The following is a 10,978-nucleotide window of genomic DNA, read 5'->3' on the forward strand; positions in this document are numbered from 1 at the left end:
GCATGGGAACAGCTCAGTCTTGCAGCTCTGCACACCAAGCCAGGCCCTTCCTCAATGTTTCCAACACTGTGAAGTTCCACTGAGACAGCCATAACACAGAGTCACTAAACAAGGACTTAGATATTCTTCTTCTGAGAAAATGCCAATTCCCCCAGAATTCCCAATTTTCAGGAACATTACAGTTTATGGAGCAGCAAAATTAATTTAATCTTTGTTTTATGAGGTGAAGGGAACCTTGTGGCTAAAAACTAGTCAAGGAACACAAATTGTCCTGGAAGGAATGTGGAGAGTTCATCTAGCCCATGCTCCTGCCCCAAGAGACAGAGATCAATTGTTCATAAATTATCCCATTTGAGAAAGTTATACCTAAGGTGATCCTGAAAAGATCCAGAGGTCTCATGACCTCTCTAAGATAAGGACATTACAGCAGAGCCTCCTCAGCAGAGGACTAGATAGGTGCACTTGACTGGTAAAAATTTTGATGTTTTCCTTTCCGTATTTACTTATGAAAGGAAAATGTGTTGAAAATTCAGTGCTTCTCACTCTCCTGCATTGAAGGGTTGACATTGTCCATGAATCTTATCTACACTAAAAGCCCCTTGTAAAAGATGTTAAATCTTAAATTTACAAGTGCCTGGAATAGAGAAAACATTATCATCACCATCTCCATTTTATTTCACTGTAGAAGAAGCTAATCTTGCTGTCTTGCCTGCACATAATTTCAAACAGTCTTTGCTATCCTACTGATCTCTGCTATCTTTGATACTTTGAATGGGATCTTCCTCATTGCAAAGGTTTTTGTTTTAATTTTGCTTTTCTCTGGCTGAAAGTAGTGGTCTGTCATCACTCCCAGGATGCTGTTCCTCTTCCTACATCATGATAATATTTGTAAAACAAGCTGTTACTTGTAGCTGGTGTCTTCATGCCTCACTTTGCCATGAGTGTCTGCTTAACTCTTAGTCATAATCACATTATCCTGCTCCCCTGGGACTGGCCAAATTCCAGTATCTTGCATAGACTAACCAAGCATAAAGAGATTTTTCTGTTTCTATGTTCTACTAGGAGGAGTGTCTTATAAAATATCAGCCCTCCCCAGAAATAAGTGTTAAAAGGTTGAGTTTTCTTCTAAAATTTGAATACATTGATTTGATTTATGTGCTCAGTCATCATGCCATTTTTAAACAACAGTTGAAGCCAGCTTTTTTTTTTTTTTCTGTCTTGAAGAATCAATGGTACTTATTGAGAATGTTTTTTATTTTCAGATACTGTTTGCTATGAGGAAAATCCCAGACAGTGAAATTTGGAAGCCAGAACCTGAATCAGTTGTAAGTATTTTAAGTATTTATGTAGATAAAATGGATTGAGGGTTTTTTCTGCTGTTTTGCTGATAAGATAAATTTCTTTGTCTCTTTTTATATAAGTTCACTGAAACAAATCCACAATAAACTTCCTCTTATTCACCAAAATGTCCCTTCCCTAAAAAAGGAAGAGGATAGAAGCCCATCTGACAAGCTTGTAAGGCAGGATTGGAAAGAGCTGCAGTTCTTAACTGGGCTGCAAATCCTTTCCATGTGTGTGTGTTCTTCCCTTTAACTGAGCAGAAAATCTGGATATACTGCTTCTTGATAAGATATTACTGCTTCAACCCAGCTCTGTTCCTGCTGCAAGAATCTCTTGATTTATATCCCTCCTCACAGTGGAGATGGTATGTGGATAATGGATGTTCTCCCCACAGGATGTGCCAGCTTTGCCCATCACTATAACCTTCTGGGAGAGGAACTTGCCATCTGTGCCAGGACTGCTAAAGCTGGTCGGATTTTCCACTTTCTTCACTTCTGTGGCTGCAGCTGGGTTATTTGCCTACAAAAAGGGACTCCTGGTTCGAAACTGAAAAAAGGTGCCAACCCAATGCCTCACAATTGAGGGATTTTTTCTTTTTTTTCAGAGGTTTTATTTTGTCATGTACTTTTCTGTCTCCAAAATCTGAGGAAGAGGTGAAAACAGTAGAGAAAATAGGCAATAGAGAAGGGATATAGTAAAGGGATCCATATTGAAAAAGAACCCCTAGGGTCCAGGCCTACTTCTAGCAATAACTTTTTGGTTGTTGAATTTCTGGAGTACCAAGCGTTATCACCTTGAGGTTTTGATCCAGATCTCAGAACAGAAGTGACAAAATACCTCTCTGAAGCCTATTCTGATGATATTTCTCGTTTTACTCTTAATGTCGAACCAGACCCTGAACCCCAAGTCTCTGCAGGCCCTATTTGTACTGTACTGTACAACAAAATCTCTAGTTGTGAACAAGGGATCTCTGCCTTCCTGTGGGGCAGACTGAGAAAAGAAATCCACAGCTTACAGAGTAATCAGATAGTTCATGCAAATTACTGGTAAGAAACAGTGTTTTTATTTCTTACCTAGATGTCCAGAGCCCAGGGAGTACCTAAGGGACGAGCCAGTCTAAATTTATCCATCTGAACTATGCAAGTGCAGCCAGAGGATGCTGGCATTTCCGGTGGCATATATGTCCTACTGTGAGCTAAAGGACAAAAGTTCTGCTGTGTTTGGCAATGTGGTGGAATTTCAGGCTCCCCAGATGTGTTCACAGCTGCCTGGCACAGCAGAGCTCCTGTCCAGTGGAGTCTGTCCCTGTGAGCACCTTGAGGCTGTCTCTTGCCTGCTAGGGCACAATGGGCTTGAAAATGTAGTGTTAGCATTAAACAAGCAAAATAAAAATCAAACAAAACAAAAACCCTTCCAACTTATCTGCCCCCAAACTCTTGCTTCATGCTGAACACAGATTTGCTGATTCAGAGTTTTGGTCTTTCCTAACAACCATATTGATGGGACTAGCACTTCCACTTCTGCCTGCTGTGTTGTGTAGCATTGACTATGCACTTTTGATAACTAATAAGGGGTCTAAATGATAGTGAGATCAAAGAGAACTGTGGATTCTCATGCAAATGCATGCAAATGCTTCTGCTCTCCACAGCTTGGTACTGTTAAAAAAAAAAAAAACAATGAAAAAAGAGAAGATAGAAAGAAGGCAGTATGCAGGGGTGGGGGAGAAGTAAAAAAAAAAATCCACCCACCAAAACCTCAGTGCCTACTTGTCAGCATGTTGGTACCTTGTTCTAGATATTTCTGCTGTGTTACCTGTGCACAAGATGAAACGGGGAGACACACGGGTATGGCTGAGAACAGGATCTGGTGCACATGAAATTGGAGGTGTCTGGAATTTCTCAGAGCCTGTTTGCTGCACTCTTCCCTTCAACGAGTAGCAATTTATATGTAAAAAATACTGGATTGCAGTAAAGAGGCATGGAGAGAAGTACAACAATAACTTCAGCAACTGGTGTGAGCAGACGGTGGAGGAGCTGTATCACCAGTCTCAGGCAGACTTTTTGGGCTAGCATCTGATCTTACTTGTGTAGAGCAGTACTTTGTTCTCCAAATAGTCCCATGGAAATGTACTGAACTGCTTGGAAAGCTGTAATATTTGTGAGCAGCACCTCGCTTTCTGGCCCTTAGGTTTTGTTCTTTTTAACTTGATGTGCCTGTTAAACATCATCTTGTAGCAGCAGCTTGGATTTTATCACAAATGAATAGCCTCATAATAGCCTTTTAAAATGCATGGGGGAACTTTTCAGGCATAAAGATCTTTAAGGCAGAAGAAGAGTGCAGCAGTGTGCATATGGCCTCTCTGGCTGTATCACATCGAGCTCTAATTTGCTGGGACATTTGCCTACTGCAGAGAGCTTCTACGTGGCTTTCTCTCCCTGTGATTTATTTACTGCATGAATTAGGAACTGAAAGCTGAATGGGAAATTCAGAGCTTTGACAACGCACACAATTCTCAGGCCAGAAATAAACACAGGAACCTAAATTTGGGAAGACATTTTTGAAGTCCTGACCCCAATATTTGTAAGTGCTAGACAGTGAATACATACGTTACATATAAAGAGTTGCTGCATTTGCAGATGATTTTTCTGCCAAAACTGTTTGGAATTCAGGTCCTGCTTCTGCCCTAGAAATATTCCATGCTCTCTAAACAGGACAAAATTCATGAAACTAATGAGGATAAATTGGTTTTATTCACATCCAAAATATATTTCTTTCTTCTTTGCTCCTGAACCTGGCAGAAGTTTTTCCCAGTTTAACAAGATCATGTTGTGTGCCACAGGGGGAGAAATTCTAATCAAAACCAGAAATTAGGTAGTTAAAACTGAACTGAATCATAACTTAAGCTTTTCATGAGATTTGCCAATTAAAAAAAAATATTGAAAAGTTTCTGTACTTATAAACCTTTCTTATTCTTAATTCCAATGCGAAAGAAAAATAGGAAAAAAAAAAAAACAAAAAAAAAAAAACAAAAAAACAATCCCACAAACCATTTCTCATCTTAATCTGCCACAGCTAAAGTAGGTGAGACAGGGATTTATTCACAATAATTTATTTAAAATAAAATTTTGATTCCCTGAGATTTCTAATCAAATCTGGTTGGAGCTGGGAGGTCTGAATTGTGACATTTGTAGTAACACTAAAATCTGTCTTCTTCCTTGCAGACTGCCAAAGCTTTTGGAAAGCTCTCTCTATCTTTACAGCCATGTCTTGCTATGATTGTGCTGTGGACCTTACCACTACTATGAGGTTAAAAAAGGATTTGCCACTGTTTTCTCAGCATTTCCACACAAAAGGAATACGTGGCACCTTGTGTACATGGATGCCAGCGTGATGAGGGAATTGACAAATGGAGGTAGAGAATCAAGCTGCTTCCCTGTGGCTAGAGGGAACTGTTAGCACTGGCTTACATTTTTGAAATTGAAATTCATGCCAACCCTTTGAAGAGAGGAATGAAGTCTGTTTTAATGGATAACCAGTCGTGCTGTATTCTTAATTTATTGACACATTTGATGAGACAACTGCTATCATGAAAGTTCCAAGAGTTTACCAGCTTTGTAAAATGTACTATAGGAACAACCATGGAAATAATGGTATTTGTCTATTACAAACTGAACTGTGTTACCATGCATATTTTGTAATGCTCATAAGAGTTCAAAAAAAAAAATTTACTTTCTTGTACACTGTTCTGATAGCGACTGTACATTGCAAGGAATGAAGGGTCCTGGCATAAAAATCTGTGTTAACCAAAGTACTTGAAATCTAATTGTACAAACTACTCAACAATAACAAGGATGTGAGCAATCTGAGGTACCCCCTTGTCTTCCCTTTAATTTGTGCATTTTTACCCCAGTGCAGCTCTTGATTCCAAATAGCACATCTGCTCTCAATATGAAGACATTAATCAAGTAATTAAACTCCTCTCTGAGCATTGTCCATCACTGGAACCTATGGCCTGGACAAGAAACTATGGGGCTTAAAGAAATCTTTTTATGTCCATAGTGGGACTGTTGTTTCACTGAAGTAGGCTTTACAGATGTCCAGAAATTTTAAAATTTTTTCCCCTTTTTTGAGACATGAAAAGGTAGTCTTTTTGAGGAAGAAGGAATTGTATGACCTCCAGAAGTACTAGGGAATCAAGATTAAATAACAGACCTGCCACTGCTCTTGGGCAAGAAACAAACCCCCTCAAATCACAGGTGACAAACATTCACAAATAAACCTGACCTATGTTCAAATGAACTAACATTCCCTCTCCTGTCTCCACCACCTTAAGACCACCCTGATCTTCCTTCTGTTGAAGAACAGAGTGTAAAAATGAGACAGCCAAAGCAGCCTGGCTTTCCAAGTGTCTCTCCAGTGAATTCGTTTAGGCGTTGTCATAGACTGCCGCTTATAGCGTGTCTGCTGTGGTCCTGTGCAGGTCAGTGCTCAGTGGTGCCTGCCTCTGTGTTTTGGAAAAAAAAAAAATTAAAAAGAGTGACTTCACTTTGCAGGAATATATATGCTGTGTGTGTGATGAATTTGTGCCTTTTATAACTGTAGCATTTTCTAAAGTGCCTCTGTGGTGACTGTCTCCCCTGGTTTCCCTCTTCAGCTCTCTTTTAAATAGGCTCTGCAGATATTTTTATCTGACAGCTGTGAAATTTTTTTAACCTTAATTAGAATCAATAAATATTGTCATGTCACATGTGTTGTTTGAGGCTTTTCTTTTGTGGAAGCCCCTTTTGACTTGGTTGTGGTGGTATTACTTACTGACACAGCATTTTGCATTTCGCACTGAAATCTGTAGGGTAACTTCTGCTTATTCTAGTAAAGAAAACTCTGTAAAGAAAAGGAGCATATAAAAAAATACAAACCTACCCAAAACAGTGCAAAAAATCCCACTCAACTCCTTAAATACACAATTAAAAAAATCAAACCACATTTGGTAGTAGTATAGATGACCAACTCTCTTAGACTTAAGAATTAGTTTTTACTATTATAGGGCAGGTGGCTCAAACTGAACATAAGAAACAGACCTTGTAACACATACTGTGCGATGTAAACATAAAAACCCTAGAAGAAAAGAGGGACCAAAATCACTTAATTTCATCTACTGGCTCAGTGTCAGTGCTAGTGAGATAATGGAACTGAAGAACAAATTTGCTCCGGGGAAGGGACCTGTGTTGCACAAAACTGTTGGCCATGAATACTGGAGGAAGTGTAACCATCCATGTGAGAAACATCTGAAGTGTGCAGTGCTCTTTGTATAGGCTTAACTTTCAGCATTACAAGTCATAAAGGAGCACAAATACAATGAAAGCAAACACCCTCAACTAATCCTTCCCACACTCTCGAAAGCATCTGTTCCCTAAGAAACGTGTCAGAACCAGCAATGCGTTTCACAGCCCTCAAAGCAGCCAGCAAGTGGTTATGCCTCTAAAACACTGCTGCTGTGGGGGTTTGTATGGACTGGTTTTGGAAGCAGGGGGGCTACAGGGTGGGGGCTTCTCTTAGAAGCTTCTGGAAGCTTCCCCCATGTGCAGCAGATCCAATCCCTGACAGCTCCAGGAGGGACCTGCTGCTGGCCAGGGCTGGGCGGGTTAGAAAAGGTGGTAACACCTCTGGGATAACAAATCTAAGAAGGAAAAAAAGTTATAGTGCAGATGTAACTGCAGGCAGAGGAGAGCAGGGTGAGAATGTGTGAGAGGAAGAGCCCTGCAGACACCAAGGGCAGTGCAGAGGGAGGGGCAGGAGCTGCTCCAGGGGCTGGAGCTGGGATTCCCTGCAGCCCATGGTGAGACCCTGGTGAGGCAGCTGTGCCCCTGCAGCCCAGGAGGGCACAGGGATGCAGAGATCACCTGCAGCCCGTGGAGGAGACCAAAAATGGGGCACGGGGATGCTGAGAGGAGGCTGTGAAGCCATGGGAGCCCAGGAAGAGAGGAGCCCACCCTGGAGCAGGTTTCCTGGCAGGACTTGTGACCCTGTGGGGGACCCACATTGGAGCAGGCAGTGCCTGAAGGACTGACCCTGTGGAACTGTGGCCCATGCTGGAGCAATTTATGGAGAACTGTTGCCTGTGGGAGGGACTCACATTGCAGAAGCTCATGGAGAGCTGTCTCCCATGGGAGGGGTCCCACACTGGAGCAGGGGAAGGGCTCCTCTCCCTGAGCAGTGGCAGGAGCAACGTGTGATGAACTGACCATAACCCCATCCACATCTCCCTGTGCCACTGGGGGGAGGAGGGAGAGCTGGGAAGGAGGAAGGGATGGGAGGAAGCTGTTTTTGCAATTTATTTTTACTTCTCATTATCCTGCTCTGATTTTGTTGCTAATAAATTCAATTACTATCCCCAAGCTCAGCCTGTTTTGGCCATGATGATATTTGATGAGTAATCTCTCCCTGTCCTATCTTGACTCATGAACCATTTGTTATATTTTCTCTCCTCTGTCCAGTTGAGGAGGAGAGTGACAGAGTGACTTTGGTGGGTGCCTGGCATCCAGATGTTTTTGGTACTGAAACCTGGGATCATGAGGATTTTGAGATAAGGATGGTAACTGGGGATATTTGGGCAAAACATGGACTGAACAATGTTAGAGAGTAGGATGTCCATGATGAATTTTTGCTGTAACTGTGGTGAAGGCACAAGGGGTGGATTTTGTGTGAATTGCAAATTTTTGTTCTGTGTTGTGATGATGTTATCTTGATTTTTGTGTGGGGAATTTTTCTCTTGCTTTGTTTGATTGGTTTTGTTGATGTGAGTGCAGGTTGTGTGATGGATGTGGGTTTTAATGATAATTCTTAAATAGTTAAATATGTGATTCACAGAGGTGAGGAGTGGAAAGTGGAGTCAGATTTGACCTACCTTTCAAACCCTTTGTTCAGACATATCCTGGAGCATCCCAGAGGACATAACTGAGATGGTATTAACATAGTTATTTACAAAGCTTCAGTGTGCATTTCAAAGAGACTGTGTCAGCCAAGGGGTGCTTCATTATTTCCATCAGTCCAGCATACAGAAAATTAATGTGGACAGATTATTAGAGAAGAAATCCATTTTGTTTAACATCTATAAAAGATACTATTATGATTTCCCAAGAAACCAATTAGAAATCCCACTCATTGTTTAGAAGGGGATAGGATGTGTGTGCAAATTATTTGGCTAAATCATGCAAAACTCAGTGCTACTTCAAGAGCTGAGGATAATTTTTTCTTCTTGTCTTGTTGTGTAATTATACCAATTGCTCATCTGGAGCAGATCCCAAAATGTTGGAGGGACTGATGAGTTTTGTCTTCTGGCTCAAGACATGATAAATTCTCCCTGAAACTCATGAGCCTGTGGAACTGCCTCAGAAAAAAACAAAAATCCAAGAAGGATAGGCCTCAGATGGTGGAACCAAAGTACAGTTTGGTATCTGCTGGAAAAAAGACACATTTTTTTCTCAGGTTGGTCCTGCTCTGTGGTGTGGGTGTGGAAGGGGGTCCTCATCCTTATCTGCTGTTTGAACCCATGCAGGTACTGTAGGACTTTCTCTGTGTCCATGTAGGAGGGATGGATAGGATTTTGAAATTCAAATATTGGATGGAATTTATTTGCATCTCACTTTTCCTGCAAAGAGCACATATTTACCCACCTAGAGGGCAACTAAAACTCAGTTGCCTTGTGCCTCTCGGATATTCGAGAGCACCTTGTTCAGCCTCCAGCTGCTGCCCCAAAAGGAGGCAGCTCTTCCAGAGGCCCAAGGGAAACATGTCCTAAACCAGCCTTGCCCTGTGGCACAGATAATCTTTGGGTACCAAACTAGGCAGCTTCTACCAACTGCTGGTGGCAATTAGGTACTTCTTGGGGCATTCAGCTTTGAAGAAATGCACCAGGGATGATGTGGGCTCTGTGAATCGAACACGTTGCATGTTAATAGGTAGCTGCACATAAAATGTGTTAATACACAGCTGTCCTTTACCCAGGCAGGCTATAGATGAATTTGTTTATCACTGGAAACAGAGTCATGATATTCTAGTCATAATATTAGCAGAGTTTGCTAGAAAAGCCTTCAGTTAGCAGCTGAGTGCCAAGATAAGCTGTAAAAAAATACACCTGAGTAAGAGGCTTTGTAAGTTGATTTTAGTGTGCATGATTTGTACAGTCAGTAGCAATAAGCTATTCTGAAGCTAGGCTAGAAAAAGCTCAAAAAATAATAAAAAAAAAAATCATAGAATAGTTTGGGTTGGAGGGGATGTAGAAAAGGGATCTTTCTAGGTCACCCAGCCCAAACCCCCTGCCATGGGCAAGGACGTTTTCAACTTGACCAGGGTGCTCAGAGCCCCATCCAGCCTGGCCTTGGACATTTCCAGGAATGGGTAATCTACAACTTCTCTGGGCAACCAGTTCCCTAGTTTCACCTTATATCTAATCTAAATCTATCTTCTTTTATTAACCCTGTTGTTCTATCACAACAAGCCTTGCTAAAAAATCCCTTTCCAGGCCTTTTAGGTACTGGAAGGTTCTCTGATGTCTCCCCAGAGCCTTCTCTTCCCCAGGCTGAACACCCTCAGTTCTCTCAGCCTGTTGTTATGGGGGAGGTACCCCAGTCCTGTCATCAGGACCATTAGTGACCCTCCCCTGGGCCCACTCCAGCAGCCCATGTCTTTTCTGTTATCAAAATACCCGTGAAACACACACTGCTGCATCCTCTGGGACTGTACCCAGTGCCATGCTGGCTCATCTCAGTTTTCCATTCTTCCTGGCACTGCTGAAAGAGGCAAACCAAGTTGTTTTGAGTCCAAGCTGGTCTCACCCCGTGTTTTGACAGAAGGTGAGATGCTGTTTCTTAGAAGCAAAAGGTATTAGCTTTCTTCCAGGGCTGTTTTTTTGCTGTGTGCACAGTGAGTTTTCTGATAGCAATGTTTCTAATCCTTTCTTAGCAGAACAGCCTAACAAAATAATCCATATCCATCCAGCTCTGTTTACTCTGACATCTAAGGCTCTGTAGACTCCTTCCCACCATCCCTCCAGCTTTGTAGGGTGGAAAAAATCCTCATCCAAATCTAAGTGATCCATTCATCTGACCTACAGCAGAAAGGGGCTGAGCAAACACAGACCAGCCTTATCTGCCCGAGGGCATAATGTCATGGAACTTTAGCAGCATCTTTGAGAGGGGGAGTGTCTCTGGGTCCCATTTCCCTACAGCAGCAGAGACTCCAAGAAGCACTTGAGGAAGTGGTACCCAGCAGAAACACCAGCCTTTGGATGATTTGGTTTGTCAAGTGGCTCTGTTTGCCCCTCTGCCTACTGGGATTTAACACTGCACTTGAATATGCTCTGGTGCTTGGCTGGCAGGGAGCAGGGAAAAGGAAACATATCAATAATGCACAGAGGCATCCTTGTCAGCCCTCAGGCGGTGCCCAATTTGCATATGCTCCAAGCTGTAAGAAAACACTTTGCACAGCAGTGTTGCATTTAGCAGAAATTACATTATAATTTCAGATGTAGAAACTTCTATTCCAGGTCTGAGGCAGGGAGGTGTCCCATTGGGCTGTGCAGTCATTATCTTAAACAATTGAAATGCATGCTTGTACTTCATCAAAATCAAGGGAAGAC

General features: G+C 42.0%; 1 protein-coding gene across 2 annotated transcripts in view; it reads left to right on the plus strand.

The window, feature by feature from the left end:
- MAOB (monoamine oxidase B) overlaps positions 1-6,086 on the plus strand; it is a 50,333-nt gene extending 44,247 nt beyond the window's left edge. For both annotated transcript variants that reach the window (XM_053971225.1, XM_053971226.1), the window contains exons 14-16: positions 1,263-1,325; positions 1,736-1,897; positions 4,563-6,086. In XM_053971225.1, the coding sequence (XP_053827200.1) occupies positions 1,263-1,325; positions 1,736-1,891 (219 nt within the window). In that variant the 3' untranslated portion in view covers positions 1,892-1,897; positions 4,563-6,086. The remainder of the gene's footprint in view (positions 1-1,262; positions 1,326-1,735; positions 1,898-4,562) is intronic.
- Positions 6,087-10,978: the final 4,892 nt, after the last annotated feature.

The sequence above is a fragment of the Vidua macroura genome, chromosome 2 (assembly GCF_024509145.1).
Source record: "Vidua macroura isolate BioBank_ID:100142 chromosome 2, ASM2450914v1, whole genome shotgun sequence".
Classification (NCBI taxonomy): Eukaryota; Metazoa; Chordata; class Aves; order Passeriformes; family Viduidae; genus Vidua; species Vidua macroura.